Raw genomic sequence first — 25,522 nt, 5'->3', positions numbered from 1 at the left:
ATCACTATAAAAATCACAAGAACCAAAACTTGAAATATTTCACTCTGTGTGAAATGAAGTGATATAAAACAACAGTTTAAATTTCTGAAACCACTTGACAAAAAATGGCCCACGTGGCCACCTCACCTACGGACGTCACGACCAATACGTCTGACAAGCGTGATCTTGTGACGGAGCGCGCCTGCTCCAGGTGTTTTGAATAAGTGCAATCAGTCGTTGCCAGAAGTAGCTGGATGGCGTGTGATGAGCAGGTTGCTGCCGGACAGTGATGGGCAGTAACGCGTTAGAAGTAACGGATTACTGTAATCTGATTGCTTTTTCAAGTAACGCGTAAAGTAAGGGAGTACATTTGCAAAAACAGTAATTCGATTATTGTTACTTTCCCGCAAGCTGGCTGCGTTACTGCGGTACTCAAAGGTAGTTGTTTTTGTTTTGTTTTTTCGTGAGACTGTCTCATGACAATATATGAGCGACGCGACGTATGCGCGACGTGCAGATATACGTAAACGGACAACATGGAGCGCGAGAGAGAGCAGGACCGTGCAGCTTTTAATGCTTGGAAGTAGCGGGGGGGGGGAGACTTTCACCTACAGCGAAGAATTCTGAGCAAGCACCTGGCAAACCGGCACAGGAACGTGAAACTCACTGATAAATAAGCCCCGGGCTCCTCCCCCCCACACACACACTGACATGACCGCTGCGGCTACCACATCCTCCGTCAGCCCCTCTCCCACCAAACAGGTGAAAATAGGCGAAGTAGATTCTGAACCGTTCCGACAAAAAAATGCCGACTGAAAGTGGTGTCAAGCTGCCGCAGATAGAAAGTCACTTGCACCAGTGGAACGGTTGTTCACTTTAGGTGGTTTGGTGCTTTCCCCGGAAAGGAACAGACTGTCTGATAGGAGATTTGAGCAGCTTTCGCTGATGCGATAATAACCACGGTTTTACTCCAAAAGAAAACAAAAAAACCAAAGGGCCTTGTCAGGGTAGCCATAAACTGAGACCTTAAATGTGGCATGCAACAGCATTTTCTCTGTTTTGTCAAACAGCATTATTGCTCCTCACTGCAATTTACCACCTGTTAAAAGATGTAAGTGTTAATAATTTGGAAAATAACCAATAGAGACAGATTTTCATTTGTGTACATACAGTATTATTTCTATGCTGGGATATGCAGAAATATAAGTTAACAGAAAGAAAGAAATGCTTTATGTTAAACAATTTTCTTCAAGTCAGACTGTTGTATTTAATTAACTTGTTTAATTTTTTTCCTGATATAATTTGCATAAAGTTAAGATTGAAAACTGCTTTAAAAAAAAGTCTTTAAAAGGAACTGTTTCATTTGATTCAATTTAATATGAATACAGAAAGAATGTAATTATAGGATTTATGGTGTGTTCAGTTTGTGCATCATGATTTTGAAAAGTAACTAGGTAAAGTAATTAGTAAAGTAACTAATTACTTTTTGAAAAAGTAATCAGGAAAGTAACTTGGATTACTTTCTTGGATAAGTCATCAGTAGTTGGTAACTAATTACAATTTCCGAGTAACTTGACCAACACTGCTGCCGGAGTTGCCGCAGGAGCTAACGGAGTTGCTAACACAGAGCTGTTCGCGCTAGCGCTTAGAGCTTCGCGCCCCTCTTTTTTTTTTTTTTTTTTTTAACGTGGAATTGGCCATGTTGGCGAGCCAGGAGCCTGACAACACAGGAGCTGCAACGGGGCAACCTCCTCTGCTTGGGTTGGGCTGGTGGGAAGCTGCGGGCGCAGCTGCCTCTCTTTACCTCCCGGTTACTTCGCTCGACGCTCCTTCGCACCAGCCACTCATACAGACACTCGCATACCCACACACCCACATATGCACACCCATATTTTGGACTCTTTCCCCTGCTGGGTACACTGAACTGAACTGAACTGTGTGCGAACGTATTTTACATCATCAACTTCTTTGTTGTCGGGAAGACATGGAAAAGAAAAGGGATGATTTAAAATTGTCGATGCTTAAGCTAATGATCAATTATCGTTTCTATGTGTTTTGTTGTTTTTCCCATGCATGCTTTCTTGGTAGGTGTCTTTGTTGTCTCTAATTGTTTTCCATCTCTTCCCCCCCCCCCCCCCCCCCCCCCCCATTAAGGTATTGAGAAAACCATAATGAGCATAACGTACACGCTACAAACACAATGCACAATATTACTAACACTATTGGAATCTGACCTTTCTTGTGGAAGAGATATTGACCAGGCATCAGGATTAGTTGTACAAGGAAATGTTTATCATTTTCCAGATTTTCTTTTGAAATAAATGAAAAAGTCATTTTCTTGTCAAATAATTCCTTGACCAGTTACTGTCCTGCTTTAATCCTGCACATCAGCCCAGAAATGCTTTTGAAAACACGCATTGATAAAAACAAATGGTTGTTTCCTTTTCCATACCACCGAATTTACATAGTAAATCAATATCAGTACTGAATCTTGACTATTTTATTTTTCGGATAAATCTTATGCAGCATCTTAAATGAAACTTCTTGAACTTTATCGTTTCAACTAAACTTACCAACCATCCAATGCTTTCTGCCGGTTCACTTCTCCATACAATGAGTTCCAAAGTGATTGTCCTGAGGATCAACATGTGGTTTGCAAACACTTTCTAATACATTTATTGGGAAAAAAAAAAATTGTCTTTGGCGTGTTGATTTCTCCAACAAAAAATCTGTTACATGTTCCAGCAGTTAGAAGTCAAAAGTTCCTGAGCTTCTAGTAAAGCTGCAGTGCTCCCCCTGGTGGTGGTGGGGGTGGTACAGCACCAAACACTACAGTGTGACTCTTTGGGAGGAACAGCAAACTAAAGTTTATTCATAAATCAATTGTGTTCCATCATTAACAATATATGATCAAACCACTTCCTGTAAAAATAAAAACTTGTTTCTGTAGGGAATGTTTTCCAGTGTTCCATATGTGCAGAATTCATGGATTTTGGTGAGTTTATGAAAGTTGGTATAAGGTTTTTATTTACCTGACATGTTTTGCCATATTATTCTGCCTTCATCAGTGTCACATGATGTTGGTGTGTGACTCGTCTTATCAGCTGATGTTTCTTGAGGGCGTGACCCACCTGTCAGATTTGAAGGAAGCAAAAGCCATGATAACATTAGCAAAAAACACAACAAACAAAAGACTTCACACAACCCTCCCAGCAGACAAAGGCAGAACCACAGTTTGGACACAGAAAAATATGAAGAACAAATGCTGGAGCTCCTGGATGACGACGCTTATGAGGTGCTGAAAAAAGACCCAACTGAAGGCAAGAAAAATAAGCTCAAAGCACTGCTCAATGAAAACAAAATAGACAAACAGGCATAACAACTATCTATTGCCCAGAGCCAACATCATCCCCAGGATCTATGGCACACCCAAAATACACAAACCAAAAACACCGCTCCACCCCATAGTAGACAGTAACGGAAGAGTAAGATAAAAAACTTATCCAAATCACTCAGAAATAATAAAACCATGTTCTTCTAGCATGACAATGATCCCAAACATACTGCCCGGCAACAAAGGAGTGGCTACATAAAAAGCATGTCAATGTTCTGGAGTGGCCTAGCCAGTCTCCAGACCTCAATCCAATGGAGAATCTGTGGAGGGAGTTGAAAGTCTGTGTGTTGCCTGGCGACAGCCCCAAAACATCACAGCTTCGGAGAGGATCTGAGCGGAACAATGAGCCAAAATAGCAGCTTGTGTGTGCAAATCTGGTGAAGACCGACATGAAACGTTTGACCTCTGTCATCACCAACCAGGGTTGCACTACAAAGCACTGAGCTGAACTTTTGTGATTGATGATCTTTTTTTTTCTGCACCATTATACAAATAAATTCTTTTAAAATCACTGATCTTTTTTTTTTTTTTTTTGACATTCTGCCTCTCACAGTTGATGAACATACAGACCTCTCCCATCTCTTTAAGTGGGGCAACTTGCCGAATCGGTGGCGGCCAAATACTTTTTCGTCCCACTGTGTGTGTGTGTGTGTGTGTGTGTGTGTGCGCGTAGGACGGTGGTTTCTGCTGCGTGGAGTACCACAATCTGACCGTGGGGGGTGTCGTGGAGCTGCGCTCTAAATTCAAGATCTGATTAACACAAAATGTGCTACAGCGCCACCGCCTGGTGTGTAAAAACAATTATCCAACTTCCAGCCAACAGAAAGGGACACAAATCAGGTATGCTTGAATAAAACTGTATATTTTTTTTACACATTCTTTTGTACACTTTCATTACAAAACTGTATGTAACCGAACTAAAAAGTATTTAAAATCAGTTTTTTTTTGGTCAGAAGAGATTTAATCATCTTGTGTGCAATTACCACGTATATACAAAGTCTCATGTTAGTGATTTTTATATAATAAAAAAAAAGCAAAAAAAAACAAAACCCAAGAACTGAGAACGCGTTGGTTACACATATGAACAATAAGACACGGCTTCCACATAAATATATTAGTCAGTAATAAATATATATTCAGAAGAGAACATATTTCCATTGGGTGAAATGCGCTTTTTGCTATACAAAGTACAGAAATATACAGAGATTAAAATTCTAGCCTCTCGTTAAAACATTTGTAATTAATGGTAATAATGACGGGAAAAAATAATTATATTCTTTAAAAAATATGAATTTTTTGTACACTTTAATCTTCTTAAGTGCTCGAAACATTAAAAAAAAAAAATTAAATAGTGACTCAAGTACCCCCGCCAAAAAAAAAATTGTTATATCTGCAATAGGTTACATTTCTCATATTCAAAATAAAGGCAAGATTAGATTCTCACTGGATTTTTTTCAGAAAGTTTTTTTTTTTTTCCTTTGCGGAGAAAATGTGAACATTTCATAGAAACAGTATTGAAAAAAAGAACACACACAGTCTGCATATGATATGGAGTATGTGAGTAAGTAATGCACGGCATGAAGGGATACGATGGAAACGGGTACACAGTGGTATGTAGAACTGCATCGTTAAAAAAAATCAATTTCTTTAATAAAAAATTCATAAAAATGTTTTTTCAATTTAAAAAAAAATCAAAAAAGTCACAGTACAATTATAATATATATTTGTATTTATATATAATTATAATTAATGAATTACAATTATAATAATAATGATAATAATAATAAATTATTATTATTATTATTATGAACGCTTAATGAAAATGTTTCCAGCTACTTTTTTTTCACCTTTGGCCTTTTTGGATACAAGCTAGAAAAAACACGCAAATAAAAAAAAAAACTATATTAAAGGAACCTCTTTCATTGGCTGAGAAAAACCAGAAGCGCTTGTAGGTTTTAGCTTCGGCAACTGTTAGCTTAAGGTTGTTTCTATGGGTTGTCCAAAAGCATGGAAACAAACAAACAAAAAACAAACGTGGGTGAAATTGAAGAGACCAGTTTTCACATTTCTACACTGGTTTTAGTGATTCATTTATTCATTTTCATTTCCTCTAAATTTATAGCTCCTTCTCATGTAACTATGTGGATGTGTGTATATATATTAGGGCTGTCAGTCGATCATTTTTTAAAATCATGATTAATCGCATAGTGTCCTGAGTTAACTCACGATTAATCGCAAATTAATTGCAATTTTTTTTTTATCCTGCTCTATATGTAACTTAACAAGATATGTATTGTGTTTCTTGTACTCTAGGAAAAATTGGAGAGGATCATAATAATAATTCCTCTGTGGAAATATTCTATTTTTATTTTCATTGGAACATTCCAGAACAATTACGTACTTACACTGTCCAGTATGATTTATGCTTATAATGTCCTGATACTCTCCAAAAAACAAAAAAAACAAACAAAACCTCCAACCTTGACGTATTCTCAAGTCATGATCGCATTTGTCAATCGCGGTATTTTATTTTGAAAATTAACCGGTTTCTCTCGTGTTTCTTTGAGTGACTTCCTGTCCAGCTTGACATGGATCACTCGCGGCTCGTGTACAAAATAGACCAGATGCCGGAATGAGCGCTGCATGGCGCAAGCCGGCCGCGGAGGTGTGAACCAGGCATTAATCGCGCATTAAGAAAAATTTGTGCCGTTAAAAGGACGCGTTAACTTCGACAGCCCTAATACACACACACACACATATGTATGTATATATATATATATATATACACACATATATATATATATATATATACACATACATATATATATATACATATATATATATATATATATATATATATATATATATATATATATATATACACATATATATATATATATATATATATATATATATATATATATATATACATATATATATATATGTGATTCTGAGTGATTCACTGGTCTCCTTCTAAACCCATCAAGAAATGTGTAAATAAGTGGCTGATGGGTAAAAACCTTTAAGGGCGTCAGAAGGAGCTATGAGGAGCCAAGGGACAGGCTGTCACACTCGTCCCAGCGAGAAAACTAAAGAAGAAGAAAAGAAAGACAGAAAGGTTTGAATTGGAAAAGAGGATTTTCATCAGTAGAACTTCACACTTCAGTCTTCAGGTGAGAACATTCAGCTGAGGAACAAGGCAGCTAAGGCTGGTTCAGTTCAGGCCTGAGTCAGTCACTGAGTCAGTACTGACCAAACGACCAGAGTTCACAAACCCACAACTCCCCCGGTGGTCCAAGTACTGCTGCTGCTCTGTCTCCTGCTCCTCCTGAGTGACCTCTGACCTCTGACCTCCAAAGAGTCCTTGGCTGTAGTACCGCTCCTTGGTCTCCTGCTGCTGCTCGCCCCCTGTCTCTAGTGCCACCATGCTAACGGCTAGCGAACCGCTCTGGCTGTCCTCCGTCTCCACCCTCGCTCCCCCCGACGGGCAGTCCGTGTCCCCAGGAATTATGGGTATCCTCTGAGCCAGCTGTTCGCAGCAGCCCTGGCCGGAGGAGCCGGAGGCATCTGCAGAGTCTGCGTAATGCACGCTGACGGCGTAGTCGTCAGCATAGCACCCCCCCGAGGCCCGGTGGACCTTCACCTCTTTGTAGAAGCAGCATGGTAGCCCTTCGTAGCCCACCTGCTCCACTGGGGGGCACATGTAGCTCTTGGGGGCCGAGTTCTGGTAGTCCAGGAGCCTGTGGAAGCAGCCGCTGCTGCTGCTCCGGGGCCCGGTTGGGTCCGGGTTTAATTCCCTGCACGAGTCTATGCTGGGTAAAGGAACCCCCTCGTAGCCCACCTGCTCCACTGGGGACTCCGGGGGGCACATGTAGCCCTTGGGGGCTGAGTTCTGGTAGTCCAGGAGCCTGTGGATGCAGCTGGTGCTGCTCCGGAGCCCAGCTGGGTCCGGCTCCGAGTCCTTGCACGAGTCCACAGTGGTTAGAGGAAGCCCCTCGTAGCCCATCTGCTCCGGGGGGCATATGTAGCCCTTGGGTGTCGAGTTCTGGTAGTCCAGGAGCCTGTGAAAGCAGCTGGTGCTGCTCCGGGGACCGGTTGGCTCTTGGACCAATTCCTTGCACAAATCCATGGTGGGCGGAGGAAGCACCTCGAAGCAGCAGCTACAGGCCGACCCTCCCGGGTCCTCCTGTACCCCGTGGTGGTCCTCTGAGGTAGTGCTGGTCTTGCTCGGGTTCTCCCTGGCTTCCAGTGACGAGCGACTGCTGTGGTGCTGCTCCAGGCTGCAGCTGGACAGGTGGTCCCCCGAGTTGTACCCCGAGTTGTACCCTGACGGTGAGAGCTGGAGGCAGTCGTGACCCGAAGGGGCCACAGACGACGAGTCAGCAGCGGTAGTGGCAGCTGACGCTGTTGCTCCTCCCGCTACCTCCCCCCCTGTGGACCCTCGACAGGGGCTCCTGCTCCGATAGACGTAAGGGTCGTAGTCGCTACTCAGCGAGCTGCGGAAGGTGGAGCAGCTGCCGTAGACGCCCTGGTTGCTGACCTCGGTGCAGTCCAGCACCGAGTCGCTGGAGGAGGAGCAGTGGCACCGGGCCGAGCTGGAGCCACCGCAGCTACTGCTGCTGCTGCTGTCGCTGCCGGGGCAGTCGGCCAGGTAGCCGTGGTAGCAGCCGGAAGAGGTGGAGGTGGCTGAGGTGGTGGGAGCCATGTGCACCACGGTGGGGAAGAGGAGTCCCTGCTGGAAGGCCCGGCTGTGGTGGCCTTTGTGGTTGGCACCAGCAGTGGCAGCTGCCACTAATGGAGGTGGCAGCTGCCACTGCTGGTGGTGGCCTTTGTGGCTGCTGCCAGTAGCAGCAGTGGTAGCTGCCGCTACTGGATTTGGCAGCTGCCACTGCTGGTGGTGTTGGCCTTTGTAGTTGCCACCACCAGTGGCAGCTGCCACTACTGGAGGTGGTAGCTGCCACTGCTGGCCTTTATGGTTGGCGGTAGTAGTGGCAGCTGCCACTACTGGAGGTTGCAGCTGCCACTGTTGGTGGGGGCCTTTGTAGTTGCCACCTCCAGTGGCAGCTGCGACTACTACGGGGCCTGGGCCACCCTGGTCGGGCTGCTGCTGCTGCTGCTGCTGCTGCTGTGGGAAGCTCAGCCCCTGGAAGTAGTAGTGCTGGTACATGGTCTCGTACTGCGAGAAGCAGGTGTTAGCAGTCGCGCCCCCTCTGGAGAAGCTGCGGCTGTGAAGCTTGGGCCGCTTGAAGGCCACCAGCGGGCGGTGCTGCTCCAGCCCACAGTGGTGCGGGTGGAGGTGATGGTGGTGGTGGTGGTGGTGGTGGTAGGGTGAGTGTGGGGGGTGGTAGAGGCCCTGGGTGTCCGACTGCTGCTGCTCCAGGACCGTGATGGGGTTCCCGTTGGGGTCCAGGCTGGTCCTGGTGGGGTAGCGCTGCACCCGGCCAGGGTAGTGCACCGGCAGCACCACCCGCTGGCGGCCACCAGGGTCCACACAGGCAAGGCCCGGGGGCCCTTTCTTCTGCTCTGTACATCATAGAGACAATATATAGAATATCTTTATTTGAATTATTATTACAATAGAATAGAGCAGAAGCATTTATTAATCCCACATTGGTGAGATTTGCATAAACACAGCAAAAATGTAGTGCAAAGGAAGGAAGATTATATGGATACTAGATATTAGTGATGTGCATATTTTTATCGACATATCGATCGCTATTCAGAGTAAAATATTGTATCAATAATTTCAAGAAAATATGGATATCTATTTTTGACCAGTCTGTTGTTTGGTCCTACTTTTCGCCAGTCGATAGAAAACAATGCACGGTGTGATTTACATTATGAGTGCTTTCAACGAGCGATCATTCAATGAATTTGTTAATGTTTTGGGAGAGCGCGACCGAAGCGTTCTTGATTTGCGTTTTGAACCGCATTCATTCTGGCATTTGTGAGCGCCGTTCTGAAGTCCTTTCACAAGTATGCCAGACGTCCAGAGCCTTCCAAGCGAAAGCCCTGTCTGTCGCTCCAACAATGACGTCACTATCAGTCGTCACAACAACATCCTGGTACGCGTGGACGAGGAGGGCGGCACAAGTAGCTCGGAACGCGATATTAACGGCCACGTGTGATTTTTAACTTTTTATTTATTGAAAAAAATGACGACCCAAAAAGTGTTTGACCCCAAAAATATCATTATCATATCGAATTTGAAAATTGTTCATCACCCATCACTACTAGATACATTATATTAATATAAATGTAAATGTGCTGTAGTGTTGTCATGATACCGATGATGTTGTGTCTGCAGTGAGGGCAGGTGTGGTGCTGCAGCAGCCAGGGGTCCACACACTTCTTGTGGAACCGGTGCGCGCAGGGAATCACCCGCAGCTCCTGCAGGGACAGAGCTGCAGTTAGTGACATCAACCACAAGGTGGCAGCAGAGCCACGGCCACCTGAGACCACAGATTGAGAAACACCGGAAGCCTGCACGAGTGGCGCCACCTGCAAACGGAAAGGCTAACTGACCAAAAAAACCTTCTACTTCTACTACTATTATTTCTCCTTCTACTGCTATTACTACTCATTCTACTACTATTACTTCTCCTTCTACTGCTATTACTACTCATTCTACTACTATTACTACTCCTTCTACTTGTTCTCCTACTTGTACTTCACCTCCTCCTACTTTTTTTTTTTTTTACTTTTGTCCTTGGTCTATTTCTTCCTGATTCTTCTCCTTGTACTATTTCTTTGTCTACTTCTCCTCCTCCCTCTCCTACTTCTAACTCCTTCTTCCTGATTCTTCTCACTCTTCTACTACTATTTATTCTCCTACTCCTTCTTATCCTTTCCACTTTCCACTTCTCCTCTCTCCTCTTCCTTCCTCGTAGTGAGGGGCTCTTCCAGTTCCAGGGCCATAAAAAAAAATCTTTCCTCCACTTTCTTTAACTCCTAACCCCATCCTTGGCGTGGGGTTAGGAGTTATGGGTAGGGTTGGGGTTAGGAGTTAAGGGCGGTACATTGTTCCTCATCTAAAGGGTTAATTGTGTTCAATACAAGTAACAGCAACACAACTGTTTCTCCGGAAACCAATCAAGTGAGACTACAGTAAAACCGATATCCAGCGAAAACTGTTGCTGGTCCCCAAGCAAAGAAAGCAAAGCTTGAAATCAATCAATCAATCAATCAATTAATCAATCAATCCATCCGTCCATCCATCCATCAAGTCTTCCTCACCTCCCCATCGATATACTTCTCCAGGCAGATGGCACAGTCAGAGGTGGAGCTGCCGCTCAGCGAATCAGAGGCCCCGCAGCTGCTCTCGCGCTGCTGCTGCTGCTGCTGCTGTTGCTGCTGCTGCTGCTGCTGCACCACCTTCCCTTTGGCCTTGAACTTCCTGGTCTCCATCTTCTCCAAGGCCTGGACGGCCATTCTGTTCATGGAACTCTGGAATTCAACACAGTCAGTCAATTCATTCGCTTCAAAAACCAGGGAGTAGAAGATAAAATACCTTCAAAATAAATTAGAAATTAAAAATGATATCAAATGTAATGAAATTAATTTAATTAATTTGTTCATTTACTTCAATTAATTTTAGCAATCAAATTAATTGATTTAATCAATGCAATAAAATTGATTGAATTAATTTCATTAATTTGTTTGATCAATGCAGTAAAACTGATTTAAAGTATTTAATGAATGTGTGAATAGTGAAAACCGATTGGTCTGATTACTGCACTAGATGAATGATTGGCTGAGGCTTCACCCACCTGACTCCTGCGCTGCTTCAGCTTGATCTTGACCAGCAGCACCAGACAAACCAGCGAGACGACCACGAAGAAGGCCAGGAAAACGCCCATGTCAAAGTACTCAGCCGGCTGCTGCTGAGGAGAGAGAGGAGTGACACACACACACACACACACACACAGACCTGAGTCAGACACCAGGGGGCGCTGTTGCAATGAAATGTGCAGAAATTTCTTGTAACTAAAAACTTTTTGAAAAAAGTTATCAGCGTTTTTTTTGTGACGAGTTGGCAGTTAAGAGGAAGAAAAAAATGACTAATTAACTTATCATCATCATTATTATTGATAACAAAAAACAATACATTCCACTTGGAGAGTTGCTAGCTTGATTCCTCAGCAGAAACGCTGAACATCAAAGTTTGCAGGTCTCTGTTTGGCTGAAATTTATCTCCAGCAGCGCCCTCTGTCTGCCCGGAACATCACATCACATGACAGGGAGGGAAAAGACACTGCTGGTGAACTTCAACAGCAAAATGAAATAAAAAATTAAAACAATTTAAAGAATTTAAAAAAAACTAAGAAGAAGGAAAAAAGTGGAAAAAAATATATAAAAAATAAATAAACGAATAAAAAACAACTAAAAATGAAAAATGTCAAAAATGTAAATGAAACAACTAAAAAAACAAAAACAACAAAAAGACAAAAACATTAAAGCAAAAAAAAATAAAAAAAAATAAAATATTTTTTTTTTTGTTTAAAAAAACAATAAATAACAAATAACTAAAACAATACACTCCTCCCCCTATCTTCCCCCTCCTCACCCTGGGGGGGCGGTGTTGTATCCGGGCTCTGGCCACCTTCTGCTTGTTGACAATATTCATCAGTCTGGAAGCGTCGACGCCCCGAACGTAGACCACCGGCCGCTTCAGGGGGTCCCCGACCCTCAGGTTGAGCTACACCACATGGAGAGAGAGAGAAAACAGTTGGAAATAGGAAAAAACAGAAAAGGAATGACGAAGCTGCTGCTGCTGCTCTGTTATTGCTGTAGCTGCTACTGCTGTGCTGCTGCTGGTGCTGCTGCTGCTGCTGTTACTTGCTGCTATCGCTACAGCTGCTGCTGCTGCTGTTACTTGCTGCTATCGCTACAGCTGCTGCTGCTGCTGTTACTTGCTGCTATCGTTACTGGTGCTGCTGCTGCTCCCACCTGCTCGATGGCCTCAGGGTTCTCGGACACGTCGAAGATGACAGCTGTGGCTCCTCGCTGGACGGCTCTCCTTGCCTGCAAAACCAAAACACACACAGACACACACACACAAACGGGTGAAAAGAAGAAACACACAGTGGTGTCTAGCAGTAGTTAGTGGTGGCTAGCGATGGCTAGCAGTGACTAGCAGTTGCTAGCGGTGGCTATCAATCAATCCTCCTCACCCTCTTCTCCTTTGTCCTTCCTCTTGGAATTTTTCCCTCCTCTCACTTCCTCTCCTCCATCCTTTCTTCCCATTTACATCATAACGCTTCCTCCTTTCCCTTCCTTCCTTCCTGTACGTATCTCCTGGTCTCTTCCTCCTTCTTCCTCCCTCTTCTTCTCTCCTCTCTTTCTTCCCTTCCCTTCTTTTACTTTCCGCCATTCCCTTGGTTCCTTTTCCTTCCTTCTCTCCATTCTTCTCCTCGTCCTTCCTCTCCTTTCTTCTTCTCATCAATCCCTCACTCTCTGTCTCTCTCTCTGCTCCAGTGAATAATGTGAGGTTGTCGCTCGCTCACCATTGCGTAACTGACTGCAATTACACAAGTGAATTGTGCTGTCTCTGTGTGTGTGTGTGTGTGTGTGGCCTGCCAGTTAAACTTGGCAGAAGGCCAATGAGGGCCCGCTGGCCAGCACTTCTGCCTCCTCATCATCACCGCAGCTACACACACACAAACACAAGTTTGTAGCTAGTTTGTATCTACGTAGGTTTCTAGCCCGCCCTACACTACTCTACGCTACCCCACCCTACCATAACCTCTACCATACCCGCTTTACCCTACTATACCATACCTTACTCAACTATAACATACTCCATTCCACCCTAGCATACCATAACATACCACACCCCACATTCACCTACAATACTCCACCCCACCCTACCATACCCTCTCCTAATCTACCAGACCAGACCCTACTCCACTCTTCTTCGTTCTCTCAGTGATGGCAAGCGAAGAGGGAGAAAGAGGGAAAAGGAGAGGGAAGGAGAAGAGGAGGAAGGAGAGGAAGATGAAGATAAGGAAGAGGAAGGAGGAGAAGGGAGTGCAGGGACTCTGCAAGCTGTCTGGGGGTCAGACTCACCTTTCCCAGCACTGTGAGGCAGGACGGGTCCAGCTGAGGCTGCTCCAGCTTCACCACCCCGACCCAGCCGTACTCGTACAGGTCTTCCTCATCGTTACTGTTGCACAGTCCCAGCGGATGCATCTGGAGAGGAGGAGGAAGATCAGGACCAGGAAGATTAGCACTGACAAAATCTATTAGCTCCTTCTCCAAAAAGCTTCAGTAAAAAACACAATTTTCTCTGGTCACTGCATCATCTTTATCTATCTTCTCTATCTATCTATCTATCTTCTCTATCTATCCATTCATCTGTCTGTCGACCTATGTATTGATGGTATGAGGGGAACGCAGGGAAGTTGAGGGACGATGATCCGGTGAAGTGGGTCACACACACACAAAGGAAAAACCACCACAAACGCAAACATGGAAACCCTCTGTTGCTGCTGCCGTTACTGCCGTTGTTACTACTGCTGCTGTTACTGCTGCTGTTAATGCTGCTGCTGTTAATGCTGCCGCTGTTACTGCCGCTGTTACTGCTCCCGTTACTGCTGCTGCGGTTACTGCTGCTGTTAATGCTGCTGCTGTTAATGCTGCCGCTGTTACTGCCATTGTTACTGCCGTTGTTACTGCTGCTGCCGTTACTGCTGCTGCTGTTACTGCTGCTGCTGTTGTTGCTGCTGCTCCTACTGCTGCTACTATTAGCTGCTGCTGTTCCTGCTGCTGCTCCTACTGCTGCTACTATTAGCTGCTGCTGATCTCTCCCTCCCTCCTTCTGAAAAACTACCTGTGAATTAAAACACTAGGGGGGTAGATCCACTAAGCGATTGCGCGGCTTTTGCGCCAGAAAATCCGTGTAAACAGCGCCAAAAACGGTGTTTCTGATCCACAGAGGGGACGCAAACGTGAAAATCGGCGCAAAATGTGCCGAGGCGCAAGTAGCAGCAGGGTTGCGCCATACTCATTTGAATGTATTGAAATGAGTCATTACGCGCAAAATGACACCAGGAAGAGTTTGCGCTCGTGTCCGCGCGCAGTTTGACAGACGCAAACACCGCAAGCCAAAACCAGGAGCAGCTTCTGTCTGTCCAAGTGTTTCTGGCTTCTGAGTGAAACTTTCCTCTCTGAAAAGCCTGAAATATATCCATAGACTAACAGTATATATGCCAATATTTTAGATAGGCTATGAAAAATACAAATGGTACTCAGGTGACTAATGGGTCTTGACTTTCTTTCCATTATGGCAGCAGTCTGGTAGACGGAGGAGGCATCGTAATGCCAGGCGCGCACAGGAGCGCGTTTATCCTCGCAGGGGTTTCACTGTCAAACACACGCACTCACCAACAACCTTTGGCGCAAACTGCTCTCAGGTTGCCAGACCGCAACAGTCGCACCTGTTTCAGGTGCCGCATTGGTGGGCGTGTTTGCGCCTGCATGTCATTAACGCAAAAACCTTTGTGGATCCCCGCATCTGTGGCGCAAATTGCGGCCGCAATCCCGCCGTAAAATGCGAAGGATAAATTGAGGATCTGACCCTAGGTTTTCTTTCTTTTCTCTTCTTTTGGAGCCGTTACATGTATGGTAAAAATATACCAGGGTTCATTCTGTACTCTTAACATTGTGCACTCTAAATAATGTAGTGAACTTGGTGAAAAAAACTTTTGTAGTACTGCAAGACAGGAAGTTTGTCGACAGGTTTTCCCCAAAACAAAACATTGGCCCCAAAAACTTGACAGATACTGATAGAAAACACTGTCAAATCCAACCCAAAACCAAAGAGACATCAGTATTTTAATTTGTTGGGAATACGGACACTGAGATCCAAAGCTGCCGCCCCCCCCACCGACGAGAGAGCATGAAAGAAAAAAAATGACAGAACAACACGTTCCCTTTGAACTCTGTCACACCCAGTTTCCCTTTCAAGGCCTCCGCGGCTCCGCAGAGCAGTGACCTCATAACAGTCTCCCTCTCTCTCCCTCTCTCCCTTTCTCTCTCGCTCTCTCTCAGTGGGGACAGTGTAGTTGTTGTTATTCTAGAGGGCTGGTCATTGCATTATCTCTATCCATCCATCTATCTGTTCTCTATCTATCTATGTATCTCTCTATGTTCTTTCATGGCGTCTCCACAGAGCAGTGACCTAATAACAGTCGGCTGAGGGGAACAAAAACAGGGACCCCCCTCTTCAACCCCCAAGCCTCCCGCCCCTCCGACCCCCTCCGCCTCCCCCTCCCAGCCCACACTGCCGCCACCCCCCCCTACCCCCCGAGGCTCTCAAAAAAAGAGGGAAATCAAAATGCGAGTCACACCATCCGGCCGCCGTCCATTCATTCTTCTTCTTCTCCGGAACAAAACAATCCGCTGGGCCTTTGATCCTGACCCCCTCTTCCCCCCTCCCTCTCCCCCACCCCTCCCTGCTCTGGCCACGCCCCCTTTTCCTCTCTTCTTACTCTAAATTATTGGCGGCCCCCCGGTTACAACCCTCCCCCCCCCGCCCCCCCAACAGCTCACCCTTCCTTAACCCGCTGCACACACACAGCTGTGTGTGTGTGTGTGTGTGTGAGAAAGAGAGAGAGAGAGTTACCGCTCACTCGCAGTTCAACTCGGACACAAAAACTTTTCTACTTCCCGCTGATTCCCCGCACTCGTTTTTCGCCCCTGCTGCCTTTTAAAAATCCTCCCTTGAAAGGTTTTTCTTTCTTCTTCCGAGATTCTTTTTGAATCCATGAAGTGAAATTGTTCCAGCGCTCCAACCGCAAAAAGCCGGAAGGTTCCTCTCGCTCCTGGCTTTCAACACCAGTGTGAACGTCAGGAGGGACGTAGAAGAGGTTCAGTTGGGGCAAGTGGACTTAATCTTGCAAGATCTTGCGAGACGTTTCGAAACGTCCTCGACGTCAAAAGAACGAGTCTGCTCGAAACGTCCTCGAGATTGCACAAAAAAAAAAACAAGCGCTCCTACTTTCTCACTAAGCAGCAATTGTACCGCGTGATCCAGAACAGCCAATCCGGTGTCAGGTGGGGGTGGGGGGAATAATCCCCCGCGGGATGAAACTCCGTCTCACCAACAGCGTGAACACGTGAAATGCTTTTGAAAGTGAAAGTAGAAAATCCATTTGGAAGAAGAGAAGTCCGTCAGTCTGAACCACTGTAAGAACAAAATAACCATCGCACCCAAGAAGAGATCAATCACATCAAAGTACAGGTTCCCAATTTCGGATCAATAAAGTACATCTATTCTATTCTGTTCACATTCTGTGGGACCGTTCCGTTTTCATTCCGTTTCAGAGGAGACAACCAAAGTCAAAAGAACGTTAAATGCAATGACGGGAAACTATAAATTTAGAACCCAACCACCTCAAACCTCACCACAGAGCTCATTTGGACCATCGTGAGAGAACCGCCATCTCAATTCGGAAGCAAGAAAAATTCTGATTCTTGTTTTTTTCCGCTGACTGGTGGCAGCTTCACAAGACTCAATATTGAACCCAGCAGCTCCGGCTCTTTGCAGATCCAACTGGGTTTATGAACAGTTTTTGAACCAGAAACACGTATTTGCGCTACCAACCTGCCTGGAACACAGGAGCTGAGGCTTGGGAGGGGAGGCCCAAAAACTAAAGATATTGACCTGTTTTAGAGGCGTTAAGTTGATTTGACTGGACTTGTTGATGCAGACTTGTTAAAGTTCCACATTAAGACAACCAAGACGAATGTCAACCTTCACATAGTTTGAGCGATTCACTGATTCATTGGCTGACTATTGGTTACTCGCGGAGCCCCGACAGTCAATCAGCAGCGCCTGTTTCAACAAAAACACGTGTTTAACAGTTTAAAGTTAGGTGTGGTTGTATTCTAACAAAACTTTATAAGGCCAATATTTTCCCCTATTTTTTTTTTTACTGCAAACGAACGTAGGTTCCAAATATCAATAAGTTATCAGCTTCCTCCTTGAAGACTTATCATCGGTATCAGTTATCAAACCCCATCAGGTCCATCTGGACCGGTTAAGAACCCGGGCTAAAATCTCTGAACCAACCATCCCCTTGTCGTGAACTCCTTCACCCCGAGTGGAGAAGAAGCGCTACAGAACCACAACCCCTGGGACCCCTGCGACTGGGGTCAGAGGTCGGTGGGCGGGGGAGGGGTGCCGACGATGGGTGAGAGCAGTATCGTCTTGGCAGGAATAATAGGTCCGCCTCTGCCCCCCAGATGAGGATGTCTCTTGTTTTTTGAGGCCACAGACACAAAGACTGTAGACAGTTAGGTTCGGTTTTTGTTGATTAGTTCCAGGGGCCGACATCACAGGACCTTGGCTTAGGGTTCACACATTTAAATGGTGATTTTGGAGGCCCTGCTAATGATGCTTGTCACTGCATCACATGCATGCAACTTTGATCTGGAGCCGGTGATGGGAGATACCGAATCAACGATCGCCTCTGGCCCGATGGAGCTCGTCTCTCTGTTGAAGACCAGCAACATCCAAGGCAGGCGTGTGGCAAACTACAGCCTAGGGGGCTCCATCTGTGGCCCTGATAAAGCTTTTTAAATCCGGCCCTTAGGCCGAACTTTAAGAAATGATATTAATGGTCAGTCATAAAATAATAGCTGCATTTCCTCCATGTTTCCAGGGTTTTCAGAGCTATTTCAATATATGTTTTCTACATATCCCAACGATATGTTTTCCTCCTACAAGGTGGCTTACCAAAACACTCCATCCATCTGCTGCTGCTCTGGTCCCTCATTTTACAATCCATTGTGGCCCACCAGTCAAAAAGTTGCCCCCCAGATCCAGAGTATAAAGACTAAGGTCTAAGGACTTTGGTCTCTGGAGTTGGAGAGGAGCTGAGCTGAACCAGAGGAACTACCAGGTTTCACTAAAACGGCAACACACTACTGGTTTTAATTGGTCTCAGGTCTCAAAAGACCAGTGAAGACCGATGACCAGTTGAAGCTAGTTAAAACCAGTTGAAACCAGTCGAGTCCGGTTGAGACCAGGTAATTGTTCCATTTTATGTAGAAGCAAACTTGAATTAATAAAAAGATCCTGGCCATTTTTTCAGTTTAGTTGTGATTATTCTTTGCTATCTACAGGTTTGATCTGGTCTTGGTCTCAAACTCCAACAGTCCTCGTCTGGTCTTGGTCAGTTGGTTTCGTCTGAACTACAACAGCATGTACTGTTCTAATACACACTGTTGTTAAAAAAGTAAGACCCAACGACAAGAAGAACAGCAACAACGTGACACTATCAGGCTCAAGGGTGGTTACCAGTTCGAGTCCCTGCTGCCTTGCTCCAAGGTTCAATGTCAGGAACCGAGAGAGCGAGACAGGGAAAGGGAGAGAGGGGTTGATAGAGATAGAGAGAGAATGATAGGGATAGACAGAGGGGAGGAGAGAGAGGAAACAGGCCACAGGAAACTCAGGAGGAGAGTTTTGGATTCTATGTATAGTGAGAAGCAAGTACACACACACACACACACACACACACACACACACACACACACACACACACACACACACACACACACACACACACACACACACACACACACACACACACAGTCTTCCCAGTGCTGGAAATAACTTCAAAGTGAAGGTGGATCCAGTTACAGCAGCAGCTGGTAGGGGGGAGGGTGAGGGGGCTACAGGTGCCCCCCACCCCCCTCCAGAAACACTATCGCTGTAAAGAGACGAACACTTCCTCCTCCTCCTCCTCCTCCTCCTCTTTTGTTCCCTGGAGGAGCCACAAGGAACCGAGCCAGCGCAGAACCATGGAACCATGAACCTCCCAAAAGCATGGAACCAGAACCGACCAGTACCATGGAACCATGAACCTCCCAGAACCATGTAACTATGGAACCATGACCTACCAGAACCACTTCCCAGTCTCACCTCCAGAACATGGGAGAGTGTTTTTTTTTTTTAGCTCCTTCCCTTCGCAACTTCTCCCACTCATTCTGTTTTTTGTGTGTTTTTTTTTTAACTTACACCCCCCTCCCCCCGTCTTTGCAAAACAACATTCTGAGAAAAAAAAAACAACTGCATTCCTTGGACGAGTTCTAGAGGAGGAACAGTATCATTAAGATGGCTTTGAACAGAACACACACACACACACACACACACACACACACACACACACACACACACACACACACACACACACACACACACACACACACACACACACACACACACACACACACACACACACACGCCTTGTTTCTTTCCCTGTTTGTTGTTGTTGTTGCCAGCTCGCTAGCGTCCGGTGGGGGGGGGGTCAACCCGACACCTTCAGCTGGGAGTTGTCGTAAAGCTCCACCCCCTTCCCCATTTCAGCTCGGAGGCCTGCAATTACATCATCATCATGTCGGGGAGGGGGGGGGGGTTACTCACCGAGCTCTTTGAAGAAGAGTCCCCCCCCACCCCCCTTCCCCCTCCGGCGTTGTGCCTTTGATGTAGCTCAGCGCTTTAGCTTCTTGTGGTCTTAGCGGCTAAACAGCTGCTGGTGGCCTTCAGCGCTTCTTCAGGTTCCTCTTCCTGCTGCTGGACGACAACATAGCCAAACCCCCCCCCCCCCCCCCCCCCGACGCCACTGGACACTCGCATATGAGACTGTTGTTCTATTCATTCAACACTCATTTAGATATATCAATAACTTGTATCTATACTTTTATTTATTTGATCTCCAAGTCATTCTTTTTGCTCTTTTGAATTCTTCTCTTTGCACTGTGGATCATTTCACTGCAAGTTTCTCCCCATGTGGGATCAATAAAATGGATTCTGATATTTATTATTTATTCTTATTCTTATACTCTGGACCACGGATGGGCCAACTATTTGACTGGTGGACCACAATGGATTGCAAAATGTGCCAGAGGGGCCGGAGCAGCGGCAGATGGAGTGTTTTGGTGAGCCACCTCATAGGAGGAAAAAATCTATCATGGGATGTGTAAAAAACATGTTGCTTCAATGTCAATTGAAAATGAGCCAAAGCAAGGTTGCAACCAAATCCGTGTCTTTGAAGCCAAACTTGTATTTAGCTCTTTATTGAAATGACTCTGAAAAATGACTGACTATTAATATAATTTCTTCAAGTTGGGCTTCAGGGCTGGATTAAAAAACTTTAAAAGGCCACATATGGCCCTGTATGCTGCTGCCGAGCAACCCATCACGCAGACGCATCAAAACGCTGCTAAGTCTCTGTGTCCAATCACGTTTTAATCCTTCCAACCAGCATTGCTGTTGCTGCTCCGGTGCTGGGAGTGGCCCGTTTCCTCAGCACCAGCACCCGGCTGGACCGGAGCCCAGTGAGGCCTCAGTCTGTGGTGGGACTCCAACCACCAGAACCCTCATTATAGTCTAAATACAGCAGCAAACATCTCTGGAGGCTCCAGAGCAGGAAGGAGCTGCAGGACTGGACCATCCTGGTTCCACTGGAAACCAGCACCAGCAGCAGCAGTCTACTGGGACTGCGCACACAAAGTAACACCACCCCACCCCTCCACTGTCACCACCACCAGCACCATACTCCCTAGGTGTCAAAATCTGGCCCGTGGGCCAAATTTGGCCTTGCATGGTCATATTTGACCCCAATACAAAATCACTATGAGTGCTGCTAGCCCACCCCATTATACAGCACATGTAGCCACTAATGCTACAAATCCCAGAATGCTATGCAGCTCAATCCGGATAGAACGTTCATTGAAGGATATTATTATTATCATGACTTCATTGGTTTATTGTTATTTTATTTTTAAATGTATTATCAGCCCGTGGAAAAAGGTTACTGTAGAAATTTAAATCAGAAGGCTGCAGGAAAAAAAAAGACATAGGATTTTTATTGAACAGTTTCCCCATCACATCACATAACTAGCTGAGGCCACTTCACCAAAACCACCTTTTGATTCCACTTTCTTCCTTTCTTTATATTTGAGGGGGAAAAATATACAATTTCAACTTTCCTTAAAATCTGTGGTGGAGTAAAACTCCAGTGAGACTATCCCTTGGTCCCTGGTCCGACTACGCCTTAGTACCTGGCCCTATTACTCCTCGGTCCCTGGTCCAACTACCCCATGGTCCTTGGTGCCTGGTTCGACTACCCCTTGGTCCCCGGTCCGACTACCCTTCAGTCCCTGGTCAGACTACCCCTCAGTCCCTGGCCAGACTACCGCTCAGTCCCTCGTCAGACTGCCCCTCAATCCCTGGTCAGACTACCCCTCAATCCCTGGTCAGACTACCCCTCAATCCCTGGTCAGACTGCCCCTCAATCCCTGTGTTTTTAAAGCCAGACAAAAAAGAAGCTGCTGCTAACGCGGGCCAGGCGCCATGTTAGCAGAGAGAGCAGGGCCAAAATAGATGTTTGTGGTTTGCGATGTAAAGCCGAGGTTCCGAGGTTTCTCCGTGGTGAGCCAGCGGCGCCAAATGACCGTCGCTGTGTCTCGACGAGACAATTTTCTGGAGCCCAACGTCCCCCATCGGGTTCTTTGATTCACCCACCGCATGTCTGTCTGTCTGTCCGTCAGTCAGGGTTGGACTCTGCCTTTTTCCCCTTTTGGAGGGAAACTACAGAGAAAAAATCCCCTCGCAGAAAGTTTTGGGGCGATGACGTGGATGTGGACTGTCTTTCAAAGACTTCACCGTAACATTGGCCTTTCGCTACCTGAGCGAGCAACCAATCAGAGACCAAATTTCACAAAAAGCTAATTCTCAAAGGATTCAGTCACATCAACAGGCTTCGACCCAGAAGCACCGAGACCACCCCAGAACAACTTAGAACCACCAAGAGCCACTTCGAACCACCACGGAACCATCCAGAAGCACCTAGAACTACCCCAGAACCACTATAAACCACCCAGATCACCACAGAACCACCTAGAACCACCCATGGACCACCTAGACCAGTGGCGGGTAAACTATTTGACTGGTGGGCCACAATGGGTTCTAAAATTTGAAAGGGGGACGGTGGGAGCACCAGCACCAGAGTCCTGACTACTGAGACCAATGGGACTACTGGGACCCCAACAGTTGCCCACTAAACTGAAGAAAGCTAAGCTACGCTATCACAAAACCTTGCATGTTTGTTGCAACCAACCGTTGTCAAACCTGTTGAAGCCACGCACAATTTTTTAAAAACTTCACAAACTTTACAAACTTTGCTTGTACAAACTGTACAAAAGTTGATTTGTCAAACAAACTTTTCCTCGCCAAATGGCGAACCCCCCTTAGAATCTAGGGCAGGAGAACCTGTGAGAAAATCGAGAGCAGGAGAACCTGCGAGAGACTTCAGTTCACTACCCCCCCATCTCCCCCAGGATGAATTCCACAAGATAGGAGGCCACCATCTTGGAAAACCGCATATGCTCTCACAAAAAAGGCCTCGGTACCACACACACACACACACACACACACACACACACACACACACACACACCTCTTGTTAGTTTTTTTAGTTGGGGGGGGGGGGGGGGGTCAGTTTAGCGAGAAGTAAATAGACCTCGTGTCCCCACCCCGGTGGGGACGGGGGGCGGTGACAGAGCGATCAGCCCCCCACCCCCAGGAAAGGGGAAGGGGGGTGGATAGTTCGGTAGGGGGGTAGAGGAAGAGAAGAAGGGAATAACAGAAGAAGGGAAAAAGAGAAGGACACTTGACTTACTTGGACGATCTCGCCCTCGGCGCTGATGGCGGCCCCCGCCCCGGAGAAGCGGCCCTGCAGGCCGGTGGTGTAGGTAGTATAGTCCCCGCCGGGGCTCGACTCGAACAGCACCACCTCCACGAAGGCCGCCGCCGCCGCCGCGCTGCTGGCGTCCGCAGCGGCGGCCGCCGGGCCGAGCGACGCGGCGGCGGCGGCGAGCGCCACGAGCAGCGCGACCGAGCCCGCGCGCGTGCCCGAGCGCGAGCCCGAACCCGGGACCGGGCCCGAACCCGAGCTCCACACCCGCGGCCGAGTCGTCATCATCTCCTGGCCGGCTGGCAGCGCTCTGGCTCGGGCATTATTTCACTCGGTCGCTCGGTCGCTCCGTCGATCCGTGCCGGGTGGTGGCGGTGACCACGGTGGGGAGACGGTGACTCGGCTCGACTTCCAGGAGGGAGTCGCTGAGTCTCGATCGGTCTCGAGGAGTCTCGGCCCGGACTGCAGCGGGTTTGTTCGGCCGCTCGCGGAGCCTTGTTGTCGGCGGTTCCACTGGCTGCGACCAAGCGCTCTCTCTCTCTCTCTCTCTCCCTCCCTCTCTCTCTCTCTCTTTCTCACACACACACACACACACACACACACACACACACACTCTTTCTTTCCCAGCCCTCCTCCTCCTCCTCTTCTCTCCCTCCCCCCCCCCCTCAACTTCACAAAGCGGATCTCCTTTGATCTCCAAACACGTGATTTTTTTTTTTTTTTTAGTTTTTTTTTCACCCCCGCCCCCCGTCCCTCTTCCCCCTCCCCTTTCCAAAAGCCTTCTATCCCCACCCACCCACCAATCTCTCTCTCTCTCTCTCTCTCTCTCTCTCTCTCTCTCTCTCTCTCTCTCTCTCTCTCTCTCTCAAGTGCCGCCGCTCTTTTCTTTTCTTTTTTCTCTTTTTTCTTTCTTTTTAAGGAGGCGCCGCGGTGGAACGTTCTGTATCGTCAGTTTGAGCGGGAAGAGGAGGGAAAGTGCTTCACTGTGACCGGATTCCTTCATTGCGGTGGTTCCGATGGTTCTGGTGGTTCCCGATACAACGCGCTGGTTCCGGTGGAACTGTGTAGAACTCTACTTGCCCTCTAGGTGGCGCTACCGGGTTTCCCGACACGTTTTGCGCGGTGGTTCCACCTTAAAAACCAGGTCGATCCTCCGTCAGCGAAGCTTCCAGATTTAACCGGCTCTTTTTTTTTTCTTTCCCTTTCTTTTCTTTTCTTTTCTTTTCTGTTGTAATAATGACATAGAAGCCTTTTTGATCGCGAGCAGCTCGATGTTTTACCTTCATCTAGAACCTTTTCGCATAACATTTTTTAAAACAGCCAGTTTAAAACGTCTGTATCAATCCAAGTTAATGTTTGGTTTCTTCAATAATTACCTCATTATTTTATTTTATATTATATTATTTTAACACCTAGAACCACCCACAACCACTGACACATCCACCCTTCTCTTGATCTTGCTTTTCTTCCTCCTCCTTTTCCTTCTCCTCTTCCTCCTTTTCCTCCACCGCCTCCACCTCTTTCTCTTCTTCTTTCTTTCCTCCTCCCCAGATGTGTGTGTGTCATTCTGGGTTCCAGAATGAAGAGCAAAAAAGTGGGATGAAAAAAGGATTTAAAGTTTTTTATATATATAAAAAAAGACGAGTTCTTCCAGCAAGTGCCTGCAGGGGGACGATGGTGATCCACGTGTTCCAGTTGGTCACACACACACACACACACACACACACATTAAACATTTTTTATTTCAAGATGTTCATATTCTTTCAGATTTTTAATTACCTTAGAAACGTGGATAGATAGATGGACAGACACAGTAGATAGGTAAATACTTGATGCTCTACAGGTTGCCGACGCTCCAGTTGATGAAGGTCGCCCTCTGCTGGCGGCTGCTTTTATTGTAAACTGGAGACCGAGTTTGAGTGACTGCAGGTTGAAGATTAACAAGCTCTGACTGTCCACCTCCTCCTCTTCCTCTTCCCTCTCCACCTCACCTACCACCACCTAACCCTCAAGCCCACCTCCTCCACCACCACCTTACCCTCCTTCTCGTCCCCCTCCTCCTGCTCCTCTTCCTCACTCTGTTTCTCCACCACGTCCTTCTCTTCTTCCTCCTAATCCTCCACGCCATCACCTCCTCCTCCACCACCACCAGTTGAAGTTTAAAAAGATAAAACACAAATAACATTGTTAAAACCACATTTTTAGTCCAAAACTTATTGAAGGCAGCACACTAGATAGATAGATAGATAGATAGATAGAGATATTTATTGATCACTTAATTAAACTGCATTAATCAAATTGTTGATTTGTTTTGTACTTTATAACATTTTACATCGAAATGCAAATTCATGTTTTAGGAATGAATTACTAATCTCAGAATAAGACTCAAATATTCAAATTAATATGAACTCTTTATCTTCTCTTCTATATAAAAACAAATGAACCA

The 25,522-nt window shown here is 46.3% G+C and overlaps 1 protein-coding gene and 1 long non-coding RNA gene across 3 annotated transcripts; both read right to left on the bottom strand.

Moving 5' to 3' along the window:
- Positions 1-1,240: 1,240 nt before the first annotated feature.
- LOC142887648 (uncharacterized) lies at positions 1,241-1,560 on the bottom strand. The gene is made up of 2 exons (XR_012926570.1): positions 1,491-1,560; positions 1,241-1,454 (listed from the first exon to the last, which is right to left on the bottom strand). It is a non-coding gene; the product is annotated as an uncharacterized LOC142887648 (long non-coding RNA).
- A 4,779-nt stretch (positions 1,561-6,339) lies between these two features.
- On the bottom strand, positions 6,340-23,695 carry znrf3 (zinc and ring finger 3). 2 transcript variants are annotated; one of them, XM_076025698.1, is made up of 8 exons: positions 23,062-23,695; positions 13,442-13,564; positions 12,323-12,397; positions 11,940-12,071; positions 11,143-11,256; positions 10,610-10,819; positions 9,661-9,763; positions 6,340-8,896 (listed from the first exon to the last, which is right to left on the bottom strand). In XM_076025698.1, the coding sequence occupies exons 1-8, from the start codon at positions 23,362-23,364 to the stop codon at positions 6,588-6,590; spliced, it is 3,369 nt and encodes a 1,122-aa protein (XP_075881813.1). In that variant the 5' UTR covers positions 23,365-23,695; the 3' UTR covers positions 6,340-6,587. The 2 variants fall into 2 exon arrangements, with proteins under 2 accessions (XP_075881813.1, XP_075881814.1); XM_076025699.1 differs by having other exon boundaries at positions 11,143-11,253.
- Between the last annotated feature and the right edge of the window lie 1,827 nt (positions 23,696-25,522).

This window comes from Nelusetta ayraudi, unplaced genomic scaffold, assembly GCF_046127955.1.
Source record: "Nelusetta ayraudi isolate G7.1 ecotype Tasmania unplaced genomic scaffold, CSIRO-AGI_Nayr_v1 ptg000018l, whole genome shotgun sequence".
In the NCBI taxonomy this organism is placed as follows: Eukaryota; Metazoa; Chordata; class Actinopteri; order Tetraodontiformes; family Monacanthidae; genus Nelusetta; species Nelusetta ayraudi.
The sequence above is the reverse complement of the archived record's forward strand: the minus strand, read 5'-3'. Positions and strand labels throughout refer to the sequence as shown.

Excerpts from the sequence above, each read along its gene's own strand:
- znrf3 (XM_076025698.1), bottom strand. The coding sequence starts at position 23,364 with ATGATGACGACTCGGCCGCGGGTGTGGAGCTCGGGTTCGGGCCCGGTC. Across the intron at positions 13,565-23,061 it reads CCGAGGGCGAGATCGTCCAA|ATGCATCCGCTGGGACTGTG; the intron begins GTAAGTCAAGTG and ends CCTCCTCTCCAG. Across the intron at positions 12,398-13,441 it reads GCCTCACAGTGCTGGGAAAG|GCAAGGAGAGCCGTCCAGCG; the intron begins GTGAGTCTGACC and ends TTGGTTTTGCAG.